Consider the following 13,181-nt stretch of genomic DNA (forward strand, 5'->3'; position numbering starts at 1 on the left):
AGTGATTACTGTATTGTTAAACAAAGAAAAACCGACAGAAACCAGATTTAAACTAATGCCAAGAGGACTGTAAACATAAAACATGTATTATATATCATATTCACAATTCCATTTTGTGATACAATCTTATGTAACTATTGCTTTTGCCACTAACTATATAGAAGCAATGACCACAGGTTATTATTTACATACTACCACATGTGAGCAAAGGTTTGGATCTGTATATGCAAAAGCATGCGAAAGAAAAAACCTACAAGTAATACTATCAATAAAGATTAAGAAAATTAGATTGCCCAAGCAGCTTTCCACATCCAGAAATTTAACCAGAAGAGGAGACATCTGAAGATATAAAATCCTGAAACAGGAAAACATATCATATACTACTATTTATACTCTTCTCTACAGCAGCATATTTTAAAATGTACCTGTTTTGCTAACAACTTCCTGTAATTCAGCCACCGAACTCATTATTGCAGCTAGAAGGTCAGAACTGGTAAACCAATTTAGTGCTTGAAGACAATGGGTTTGTTCCTTTTGGTGTTCTGTGAAACAAAAGGTAATAAATAGTAATATATGAGATACATGTCACGCTGCAGTCTTCAGGTGTTTAAGAAATAGATCAAAATAAAATTTATACAAAATTCATGCCAGGATTCTACTTTTTCCCCCACAAAATTTAAAGTGGTGTTGACATGCACTATTACACCTTCAGCTGTTCAATACGGAATAAATTATTTGTTCTTTAGTTTAACATTTCCTCTTGGAGGAACCCAAAAAGTATTTTACTATACAAATGAAAGTTTAATAATCCCATACTAATACTATTTTATTTTTAATATGAAATACATACAATATATATTGGCATTTTGGCTTTTAAATCAGGCCCCTTCTTCTGGACCTCTCTCTGTTTGGAGGCTTCACAGAACAGTGAACCAAGCAACACAATAACAAAATGTTTGCATTCTCTTGTTCTGGAAAGGTAATACAAATCTACCCCAGATATCTGATGATAGCCCCATGGCATTCAACCAGTTCTGAAGCAGTAGCAACTTTAGTGGCAACTAGGGATGCTAGCTATTGTATAACTGAATAGTTGTATAACCACATAAAATATTATTGGTTACATGACTATTCTATAGTTCCTGAGGGTGGGCCCAATAACCAGTGCGCTCTGGCCTCACTCCTGGGAAGTTCCCTGACACCTCAATGCTGCTGCCTATTAGAGGCAGCAGTGCAGGGTGGCAGGAGGGAGCTGGTCCACAAGGGGAACTGGTTTAAAAGCCAGCTCCCCTCACGGTCTGGCTGCCTGCTGCCCCATGCTGCTGCCTCTGTATCAGAGGGGTGGCAGCAGTCCCAGTCTGCAGGGGGGTTTGAACTCCCCACAGACAGGGGCTGCTGCCGCAAATCAGTCCCTACCCGCAGCGGGCCCCAGCTCGCCGTGTACAGAGGCTGCTCTGGAGGATGCTGATATAGGCAGCAGCATGGGGGGAGGGGTGGCAGGTGGCAATTAGGAGCTGGTGCTAGGAGAACCAGCTTTCAAACTGGCTCCCCCACAACACCGGCTCTTGCTCCCCGGCCTTGCTACCTCCGATTCAGAGGCAGCAAGGTCAGGGTAAATGAATGTAGTTGACAAGATTAACCGATAAATCGGTTAATTGTATAGTCAAATACATGTTGACATCCACACTGGCAACTGCTATAGCAAACTAACCACACTCAAATGGCCAAATAGCCACATTGTTCAAGCCAACTAGCCACATGTGGCTGATGGCTAGCCATGGGATGATACCATACTATACACACACCAACCTAACTTTTTCAGCCATTCAAAAAACAGAGAGAAAATATTTGTAATTGGAGGTGCCTCCAATCCATTAGTCTGCATTCATCATGATATTTGTCTTTAAGCATTATAATAATTATTATTAAATAATAAGTAAAGCACAAATGTTATAATATGACATGATAATATAAAGTAACAAATCAAATATCTTACTTGATACATTCTGTTTCCCCTTGGCCTCTCCTATGCAAACTAGGATTCCTATGCCTTCTTTGAAACCATCTACCCAGGAGAAAAGAGAACTACTTGACTGCCCCAAAATTTGAAGTCTGTGTGCAGCTAGAACTGCAATAACACCTTTCCGGAATATACATATCATGCCTTTGAAAGGCTCTTTCTTTTTCTTCACTTCATCCTGCCTCTTTTCCTCTACGTCAGACAAAGCACAGACTAGAGTCCTGATTTCTTGCTTGAGTACTTCATAGGCATGGACCTGATCCTGGAGAAAGTCCCTTTGTGTAGACAAAGCACATAATCGGCTGTATAGAGGATACAAGGCACCACTCATTAATGCACAGGCTGCCAGGAGAGACTCGTGTTCCTTTTGTGTGTGCATTAATATACTTTTCAAGTGTGAATTTTCATGGACCAACTGCTCTCGTGCTTTTTCAATGACAGAACATCTTTCTTTGGCTTTTTCTGCAATTTCTTGATATTTCTGTAAAGACAAAAGGGGATTTTAACTAGAGCATAATTTTTTAATTAAAGAAATATTTACTGAACTTTACACAGACTAAAGCTAAAAGAAAATGCTTATTTATTACATTTTTTTCCTCTTTTATTCAGATCAGAATTGTTTTAAATTTTCTCTATCTTTATACTAGAACTGGAAGGGACCTTGAGTGGTCATCAAGTCCAGTCCCCTGCCCTCATGTGAGGGCCAAACACCAATTAGATCACCCTTGATAGATGTTTATCTAATTTGCTCTTAAATATCTCCAGTGATGGAGATTCCACAACCTTTCTAGGCAATTTATTCCAGTGTTTAACCACCCTGACAGTTAGGAAGTTGTCCCTAATGTCCAACCTAAACCTCTCTTGCTGCAATTTAAGCCCATTACTTCTTATCCTATCATTAGAGGACAAGTAGAACAATTTTCTCCCCCTTTCCTGTAACAGCCTGTGCCGGGGAAACCTCCCCCCGCACTTGCGCCTGCTGTCCGGCAGCCCCCAACAACTCAGGCAGTGCTGCTGCTGCCTCTGAAAGTGGTGAGCGGAGCGCTGGCAGCACAGGCGCAGTAGGGGCCGGAATGCAAGCTGCGGACCCTAGGGCCCAGGGAAGGACGGCCGGCGGGCTGGCTGCGCGGGAGCGGGATGCCGGCCAAGACACCCAAAATTGGAGCCGGCCAGGAGGATCGGGGGGAGGAGAACAGGGGCTGGCTGTGCTCTCACCTCCCACAGGTGGAGAGTCCGAGGGGCAGCGAAAGCCAGGGACAGCAGATGCCAGAGCAGAGAGGACCGGTGGCGGGGTAACACCTACAGGAGGTCCCAGGAGCGACACGGCCCCCAGCAGACGGGCCGGACGGGCCCGAGCCAGGACACTGACGAAGTAAGAACTGGGACGGGGGTACGGCCGAGCCAACAAGCCCACCAAGACTGTAAGGGGACCACAGTGAAGCACCCAGGGAAAAGGGGGAAGAGACTGAAGGCGGGGGTCAACTGGGCTGGACGGAGCTCGACCCCGCCACACAGCCTTTTAGGCTCTTGAAAGCTACTATCATGTTCCTGTTGAATCTTCCCTTTTCCGAATTAAACAAACCCAATTCTTTCAAAAGCTTTAGAGGGATAGCTGAGTTAGTCTGTAACGGAAAGAAGTGAGTTGTGCCCATGAAAGCTCATGATACCATCTACATGTTTTTTAGTCTCTAAGGGTATGTCTACACTACTCCCCTAGTTCGAACTAGGGGGGGGTAATGTAGTCATACGGAGTTGCAAATGAAGCCCGGGATTTAAATTTCCCGGGCTTCATTTGCATAAAGCCAGCCGGCGCCATTTTTAAATGCCGGCTAGGTTGGACCCCGTGCCACGCGGCTACACGCGGCACGGACTAGTTAGTTCGGATTAGGCTTCCACGAGACGTACAGCTAGTTCAGATAGGAAGCCTAATCCGAACTAACTAGTCCGTGCTGCGTGTAGCCGCGTGGCACGGGGTCCGACCTAGCCGGCATTTAAAAATGGCACTGGCCAGCTTTATGCAAATGAAGCCCGGGAAATTCAAATCCCGGGCTTCATTTGCAACTCCGTATGACTACATTACCCCCCCCCAGTTCGAACTAGGGGAGTAGTGTAGACATACCCTATGGTGCTACAAGACTATTTGTTGTTTTTTAAGTTTTTCCAGTTCTTTCAGTCTGCCCTAATAAGTCATGTATTCTAGATTTGTAATCATTTTTGTTGTTCTTCTTTGGACCGCCTTCTAATTTCTTCACATTTTTCTTGAAATGTGGAGCCCAAAACTGAACACAATTCTTCAATTTTAACTGAGGCTAATCAGCACAGAGTAGAGAGAAAGAATTATTTCTTGTGTATTGCTCACAACACTTCTGTTAATGCATCCCAGAATCATTATTGCGCTCTCTTTTTTTTTTTTTTTTTTTTTTTGCAACAGTGTCACACTGTTGATGCATATTTAGCTTGTGGTCCACTATGACCCCTACATCTCTTTCTTCAATACTCCATCCTAGACAGTCGCTTCCCCTGTAGGTGTGAAACTGATTGTTCCTTCCTAAGTGGAGTACTTTGTATTTGTCCTTATTAAACTTCATCCTGTTTACATCAGAGCATTTCTCCAGTTTGTCCAGATCATTTTGAATTATGATCCTATCCTCCAAAGCACTTTGCAACCCTTCCCAGCTCTGTATCAGCTACAAACTTTATAAATGTACTCACTATGCCATTATTTAAATCATTGATGATAATATTGAAGAAAACCAGTCCCAAAATTGACCCCTGCAGAAACCCACTTCTTAGGAAGTTAAGCTGACTGGCCTGTAGTTTTCTAGGTTGTTCTTATTTCCCTTTTTATAGATGGGCCCTACATTTGCCCTTTTCCAGTTTTCTAGAATCTCTGCAGACTTCTATGACTTTTCAGAGATGATAGCGAATGGCTCAGATACCTCTTCTATCAGCTCCTTGAGTATTCTAGGATGCATTTCATTAGGCCTTGGGGACATGGGAACCTACCTAATCTCCTCTAGCATTCACTATGTTAGGCATCCAGTAACCATCCATCTTCCAGGTAAAAACCAAAACAAAAAAGTCATTAAGCACCTCTGCCATCTCCAACAGATGTCCTCCATCGCCACCAAGTCCTGAGGTTTGGATGATTTTGTTAGTTTAAAAAAAAGCCTCATCTACCCATTCTCCCTGGTTTGGTGGTCTGTGGTTGACCTCCTAGCATGACATGATCCTTGTTTTTACACCTTTTAACCTAACCCAGAGACTCTCAACAAGTCTGTCTCCTATGTCCATCTCAAACCTCAGTCCAAGTGTATACGTTTTTAATATACAGTAAACTTCTGGTAATCCGGCACCTTTAGGACCCAGGGGGTGCTGGATTATCAGATATGCTGGACTATCGGAAGCGGGGGCTATGAGAGGTCTGGGGTGGGGTGGGGTGGGGGGGGAAGAGAGGGCAGCGCTAAGGGACCAACCCTACAGCACCTCAGCTGCTCTGCCCAGACTTTCCCAAGTCAGCCACTGCTGAAACTGACCAGCGGCTGACTTGGGGATGCTGGGGTCAGAGCAGCTGTCTGCCCCAGGCTTCCCCGAGTCAGCTGCTGGTCAGTTTCAGCAGCGGCTGACTTGGGGATGCCCGGGGCAGAGCAGCTGGGGGACTGGGTTGGTCCCGAAGCACCACCCCTCGGCACTGCGGGACCAACCTGGCAGCATTCCAGCTGTTCTGTCCCAGGTGTCCTCAAGTCAGCCGCTGCTGAAACTGACCAGCGGCTGACTCCGGGAAGCCTGAGGCAGAGCAGCTCCAATTGTCCGGCTGCCTGGAGCACTTCCGGGTTCCAGGTGGTGCCGGACTATCAGGCGTGCCGGACCACTGGAGTTTTACTGTACAAGGAAAGACTTACTCTCTTTTTTCCCTGCCTATCCTTCCTGAGCAAGTGGTACTCTTCTATCCCAATAATCTTATCTGCAAGCAACACAGGTGCAATTTTTGGAAAGAACAATTATGTTGCTCTTCAAAGTAGAAGACAAATTACATTAGAAGAAACACTTATTTCAGTATTTCTACTTATGTTGAAATTCGTTAAAAGGATTAATTTAATTATTTAATTTATAGGATTTATTGCATCACTATTTTACTTTAAAATGAAGTTTGTTCATCTACAAAGTCTTTTGGGACTACTGCATTATTTACTGGCCTTCTTTTACAAGGGTCTAATACTATCTTATAGTGCATTAGGAAGGCACTAAAAAAGGTAATTTGGATTTGGAAACTAATTTATGATTCCTAACCCTCAGAGCTGATTGGCCAGCAGCTAAGTAAGCATAGTTAAGGTGCAGTCCCTATAGGTCTATCAAATTCCAGCACTGACATCCTGCATTCTGTTTAATGCTTATTTTTAAAATGTCAGGATGAAAAAAAATGAACAAAACTCAAAATCTTATAAATATGTTGAAGTATATAAATTATTCTTTAACCATAAACACGGGTTTAAAAGATGAAGCTACATCTGCTCTCTCTTTTACAATAATTTTAAATTGTTTTCCATCTTACTCTACATCGTTTCTAATATCTAATCTAAGTTTATTTAGAAACTTAAATAAAACTACATTAAAAAAAAAAGATAGCAGGGTTAAGCTCCTTTAAGAGTGGCGGACCGACTTCCTGGAGTGTCTGAGCTTTGAGGGATGCCTTACTGGGTTAAAGAACTCTGTGAACTTCAAGAATCATTAACAAAAATTAGACACTCCCCCGGAGAGTAGAACTCTATTTTATCCTATTTCTTGCTGGGTCCTTATCCTTTATGTTGGCAGGAAGACAGACTGCAAACTAGAGACTTAATGACACTTGGACTTCAAAAGGTTTCACTGTAAACTATTTTATTTTTATCTCTTACAACACTGACTTTTGATACAGTTGCACTATACCAAAGTCTTCATCTAATTCACCTGCTTCTTCTGTTAAAAAAAAAAAAAAGAAAAAAAGAAAAAAAAGAGCACTCCTTTTTAATAAATCATGCCAAATCAACAAGGAAACATTTTCTCCTTTTAGAGGGTTTTTTCCCTTTCCTATTTTGCAAACCTTGCTATAATTCTAACACAGTGAGCTCACTAAAATGTTGAAAACTGGTTTTGCTTTTATTTTGAGTAATTACTCACAGTAATGGATACTTGGAAATCACAGGATATTTCCTGCAAGTTTGCACACATTCTGAAGAAAGGACATATCTAAGATGAGTTAGTACATTCCTTATATTCATTAGCTTTCTCAAAGCAGACATTTGCACATGTGCATTTTTATTTCAGATTGATGGAATTTATTTGCAGACCCCACTCGATGTCATACGTGACCCTATGAACATGAAAATGGACAACCCTCCTCTTCCCACAAGGCACTGGACGTTACATTCATTTTAAGCCCAGCTGCAAATGAGGAGCTCCAGGCATTTTCTAACACATTTACAGCCATCCCTGACAAGGCCACTTTGAGAGTTTCAGCTCCACAGAAGAACACTGAACCTGCTTTCTGACTAGGTCATCTACATAATGGAAAACAATAGCAAAAGAATATTATCTAACAGCAGCCAGAAACATCAGTTGGGATTGGGGCTCTGAATGCAACAGTCTAAGGATAGAAGCACTGCCAGATGTCCTTACAATACTGGCACAAAGCTTGTAAATTGAAATGTCATATTTTAGTAATAAAAAGCCAGTTACTGGAATCTCACATTGTACTTTGGAAGGCTGACTGCACCAATGCAATACTAAGCCTCCAAGCGTCTACAAGTACCATTACTCATGTTGCTTTACAGCCCCAGTTCCAATTAATCTGATGACCTCATCAAAAGATTTCCAGGGTTCCTCTCTGCAGAGACAGTTCTCAATGTTGTATACTAATACTGATGATTGCCTGCAAAATTAACCACAGCTTGTAAGTCCCTTATCTAAACTTTTAAACAATCTTAACAGTGAATGTTTGAAAGGGAGCATGGTGAATATCAAATGAGTTTAGTAATACATTTTCTATCTCAAAGAGGTCTTGGAAGGCTTAACTCATTAATGTTTGTAATGTACTTTGAGATCCTTGGGAGGAAGACACAATTCAGGTGCAAAGAATTATATTTTTCAGATGAAGTCAGCAGTTTTCAAATGTTGTGCCATTACTACACTTAACTGTATTTATATCGCTACTTGAATAAATAAATCAAAAAAGCGATTTCTCTCCACGCAAAGGAAAACGTTGAGCCTAGCATTTGCCACAGAATACAAAATAGAATACATATAAAATCCTATTAAAAAGGCCTGATTCCCAAAAATGTTGGATCAAATTCAAGTTCAGCACCAGTTTCCCTAAAAATGATAGCAAAAGAAATGGTACAAAACAGCATTAAGAACAACCCCTCCATTGTCAATGTTCAAAGATATACTCATGGAGAACTCTAGACGGTGTAGACCAGTGTTTCTTAAATTGTGTTCCGCGGCACACCAGTGTGCTGCAAGGCAGTAGGAGGTGTGCTGCAGAGAACAACAGAACGCAAAATGGTTGCCCTTAAAGGGGCAGACTACATTTTTTCCCTCAGTAACTTTCCCCTGACTCTTTTTCCCCTCAATAACTGTCCCCCCCACTCCCTTTCCCTCCCAACTCCCCCACCCCCTTGACAAAAATCCTTGGTGTTCCTCATAAAAAAAATTATTGTTTGGCATTCCTTGGTCTTAAAAAGATTAAGAAACACTGGTATAGGCCATTGCTTGGATATCAGATGCCTTGCACCCTTTGTAGCCATTTATATCTAGGCACACTGTGTGCAAATTAAGCAATCATTCAGCTTTGATAGGGGCAGTGCTTTTTTTGTAAAAAAAAAAAATTTTTTTAAAGGTGCTGGTACTCCAGGGGAAAAGTTGTTGAGCACTGACTGGAGGTGCCGGTACTGCGTACCACGTAGTACCTACTCAAAAAAAGCACTGGATAGTGGTTTAGACCCACTGCAGATAGGTGTGACCACATGGGGTGGAGTAGAAGGACAAAACAGGCACCTTGAGCTCAGGAATAAGAATTCTCATCCTGCATTTATCTCTTGTCGTGATCATTCATAATCTAAGAGGTCATCCTGAATTAGACCTAACACAATATGTCACCAACTTTTCAAAGCTCCTCAGAAAAATTAATTTAATCGGTTCCCTTTCAATCTGACCACATCAGCAGAACAATGTGGGAGAAGGCAGACAAGGACTGGAGTTGACACTGAGATATAGGGACCTCATTCTCTAGGTAATTGACCTGAGTCCCATTCAAGTTGATAATGTCGGGGGGGGGGCGGGGGGGGGGGGAATCTATCACACTTCTGTCTCAATACAGAAGTAAAGAGCTGAAAGAGAAAAGAACCACCTTCTCAACAAGAAATGGCCCACCATGGCGAGAGTTGAGATATACTGGCAGGTCAGCATGTGTAGCTTTTATTTGTCCAGAGAAAACTTCAGTTTCTACAGCTGAGGTTTCTAACCTCTTCTAAAAAATAACAAAAAGGGAAATACAACTGCAGGATCTAATTAAGCAATGCATTTCAGGAATGTTTTAAGTCCTCCATTTCCTAAAGTAACTAAAAATTAATAGTAAAAGAATATTTAAAATACAAAATATATTCATAAGCAAATTTAAACTGGTTTAGAACTTGAAATACTAAAATAATATACTAAATATGTACAGAAAGGTTTTCAAAGTTTACAGATTTCTGGAATAAGTACAGTACCTGTGCCCTTGTGTGAACTTCCCCAAGGAGTCCAGAGTACTGCTTCTCTAACTCCTTTTTCTGTTTCTGCCAACAGCTTTCCTGTGCTTTCATCTGTTCAGCCACTTTGTTAAAAGTGTCTTCCTGTGTCTGCTGAAGTTCCCTCATAGTGTCAGACTTGTTCTTGCAAATATATTCTAGGTGAGATACCTGCATCATAAGAATGTTTTTTAAAACATTTATTTTAAAAAAGGCTATTTTGTGTTTGTTTTTAATCCTAATTTAAGCAGTTACTTTTGAAAGAAGACTCTGATTGCATTTTCTTCCGACAGCAGAGAAGTAAAAAGCTAAGCATATCATACATCTCCTGCTTCAAATACTTCTTTAAAACCCACTTCTTAAAAAACAACAACAGAAACCTATGCTAATTTCATCAATGTTGTTGTCCCTATACCTCCTGTAGCTAAATAGATTCCCAGGCTTTATTTTGGTCTTTGTTAGAATTCTTCTGCATAAGAACCCTTATCTTATTTGCTTTGAAATGCGGAGAGAACAATTCTGGTGCTATATAATTAATAATTCTAGCACGATAAACATGCAGCAAGTTAAGTAATAATGATGATCAGAGGTTGCATTTTTATGTAATGCTTTATTTGAAACCCAAATAAACTTGTATTTGCTGCGATTCAAGAGAGCTTTACAATAGATATGATGACTATTTTCCCAGGCAAGCTTGTTAATTTTATGATGCATTTCAATGAGCAGCTTAAGGGATATAATTTAGTGATCAAGGCTTTACCCGTGCAACTTTTATTAAAGCTAAGTGGAACTGTGTTTCCATTTAAGTATGTATCTCAAATGGGCCTGCATTTTTCAATACTGAAACTAAACATATTCTTTTCTATTCATTGTACAAAATTTCAGGTGGAAAAATCTGTTTAGAGAAAAGCAGTTTTAATGGAGCAAACAACACTGTTCAATTCTAAGAAGCTGATGTGCCACTAATTTTGTTGTTCTTTTATTTCCTCTGCAAGGAAAAGAGATAGGTTTCCTTCATGTCTAATCTGCATGATCCACATAGTTGTCTAACCGAACTCTGTTAATGATTTCCATTGACTGCTGGGATATTTACTAATAGTAAGTAAGAGTCAAAATGATTAACTGTAAGCAACCCTGTTCTTGAACTTGATCCAAGAGAGTGTTCATAACTCCAACAGATGAGAAACTCATGAAACAGTTTTTCCTTTTTTGTCCCCCAAGAGCAAATGTCAGTATAGCCAAAATCTGGAATCTTTCTTCTAGACCACAGAAACATAGTGATGACCTGATCAATGGAGCCAAAATTTGAACGGAAATCCTTAGGAGCAGCACATATTTGTCTGCTGAGCCCCTTTAATTTATTGTAACAAAGCAGATTTCTCAAAAATATATTTTTAATAGAGTTAGCAGTATGAAATCACCCATAAAAATATAGTGTCCCCCAAAACAAATATTTATAGTTTTTAAATTCATAATGGTTGTTCTACATTAATTATAGTTCAGACTATACGTGCCACAACCAAATAATTACATTTTTAAAACCACAATTTTTTAAAATAATACTCTGATTCATAAGCAAACAGTTTTAAGATGATACTCCTGTATTTTGTTTCTCTTTTATGCTAAGATAAAGAGTTGGTTTATTAGTATAAATGACTAAGTTCTTTGAATTGCTTCATCAGTAAGATTAATTTATTTTCATTTAATTAGGTCCCTGTGGCTAATACTGGCTAGTAGTATTAGCATGTCCTGCACAGAAAGTGGAGCTTAGAGACTTCATACAGACTTCAGTCACATTTACATGCCCACAGCAATGGCATCAAACTGAGTTGTAGACAAGCCATAATTAATGGTATTGAATTATTAACATCCAAATTCTTTTTGAAATAAGATGAATGTCAGTCCCTTTTAATGATACTGTGATGTGGACAAATGTCACTGAATTTAATAGAGGTATCTGGCGCCTGAGGACAGTTACCTTCTCATTAGCCCTGCTGAGGTCTAGGATCAGAGCATCAACATTCTCCTGCAAGACTGCACAAAGCTCAGACCAGGAGAATTTATCCAGGATGCCTTCTGGTTGCTTTATAAGCACACAGCCTGCTACCAAATGTTGATATAAAGTATGGAGGAAGGTTAGCTTCTCCTATGAGACAAAAAAGAAAAAAAATAACTGTTGTTAGACTAACTCTAGATTCTAATATTAGACTCTTTAGAGAGACATCATGCACACAAATCACACGTGTTTTGTATACATCTGAAAAGACATAATTATTAATATTCTGAAATTCTACTTCAATTTCAGCAGAACTATTTTTTACTACGCACCTAAACACATTGACAAAATCAAAAGAGAAAAAGATTGTTTAAATAAATATAACGTATAAATATTGTCCCACAATCCTCATGATAAAAAAATGCCATGACCTGTAATAAATATTTGCAAATTGATTCCTTCATTTATTTAACTAAACATATGAAACTATGTTATTTTATGGGCAACTAATGTTTAAATCCTCTCTACATCACCACACACACACACACACACACACACACACACACTTATTCCACTCAAATGAAGTTCTGTACAAATTTTATCTGTTTCCAGCATATAGCATAGAGTATATACTCCAACAAAAAAGTTAATGAGCATGGCAGCACAAAATCTGATAAAAAACAAGTTAGATTATTTTTAAAACATAAGCAATTACAAATAATTTCATTTGATGTTTTTCTTTACATGGATTATATGTGAACATGTAACTGTACAAAACAGGTTTTTATCAGCATCAGTTAAACTCTACAAGCCTGATCCTCATCTCATTTACAGTGGATTTTATGCTATAGCATACTGAATTGAATTCAGTAGTGTTGGTACTTATTCACACCAGGGTGAGATCAGAATCTGTTTGTGCATCTATTTAGTTGATCTATTAATCTAGCAATTTAAAATTAAGACAAATCAAAGACAGTACCAAAACCACAACGAGGGCTCTGATCCAAAGCCCATTTAGCCAATAGAACAATGCTCACTGAAAGCAAAGGACAATGGATCCAACACTGACATTTCATAAAGGTACTAAGGACACTCTCTCCTCTGCCTCACCCCCAGTGCAACAGCAATTACTAGTGTGTCTTCTCCAACTATATTTGGGTACATTTCTGTTTGCAATTCATAAATGTTAAGCAATAAAACATTTTTAAAATGTTACCAGCTAATCTTCTAATTCCCTAGGAATAGTTTAACCATGTCGCCATTATTTCCTTTTTGCCTGGGCTCTGATAAACCAAGCATGATAATCATCCCTTTGGAGAGAAAAAGAAATCCCAAGACTCAGAATCAACTCACACATGTTGAACTCAACCACAATGATGTAGACATGCTGACTTTACAATAC

The 13,181-nt window shown here is 39.8% G+C and overlaps 1 protein-coding gene across 7 annotated transcripts in view; it reads right to left on the reverse strand.

Annotated features, from left to right (window-relative positions):
- Nucleotides 1-13,181, reverse strand: part of CCDC171 (coiled-coil domain containing 171) — a 230,259-nt gene that overhangs the window by 134,352 nt on the left and 82,726 nt on the right. For all 7 annotated transcript variants that reach the window (XM_075931537.1, XM_075931540.1, XM_075931539.1 and 4 more), the window contains 4 exons: nt 11,762-11,929; nt 9,766-9,954; nt 1,997-2,501; nt 426-542 (listed from right to left, as the gene is read on the reverse strand). In XM_075931537.1, coding sequence (XP_075787652.1) covers nt 426-542; nt 1,997-2,501; nt 9,766-9,954; nt 11,762-11,929 — 979 coding nt within the window. The remainder of the gene's footprint in view (nt 1-425; nt 543-1,996; nt 2,502-9,765; nt 9,955-11,761; nt 11,930-13,181) is intronic.

Source organism: Pelodiscus sinensis, chromosome 6, assembly GCF_049634645.1.
Source record: "Pelodiscus sinensis isolate JC-2024 chromosome 6, ASM4963464v1, whole genome shotgun sequence".
In the NCBI taxonomy this organism is placed as follows: domain Eukaryota; kingdom Metazoa; phylum Chordata; order Testudines; family Trionychidae; genus Pelodiscus; species Pelodiscus sinensis.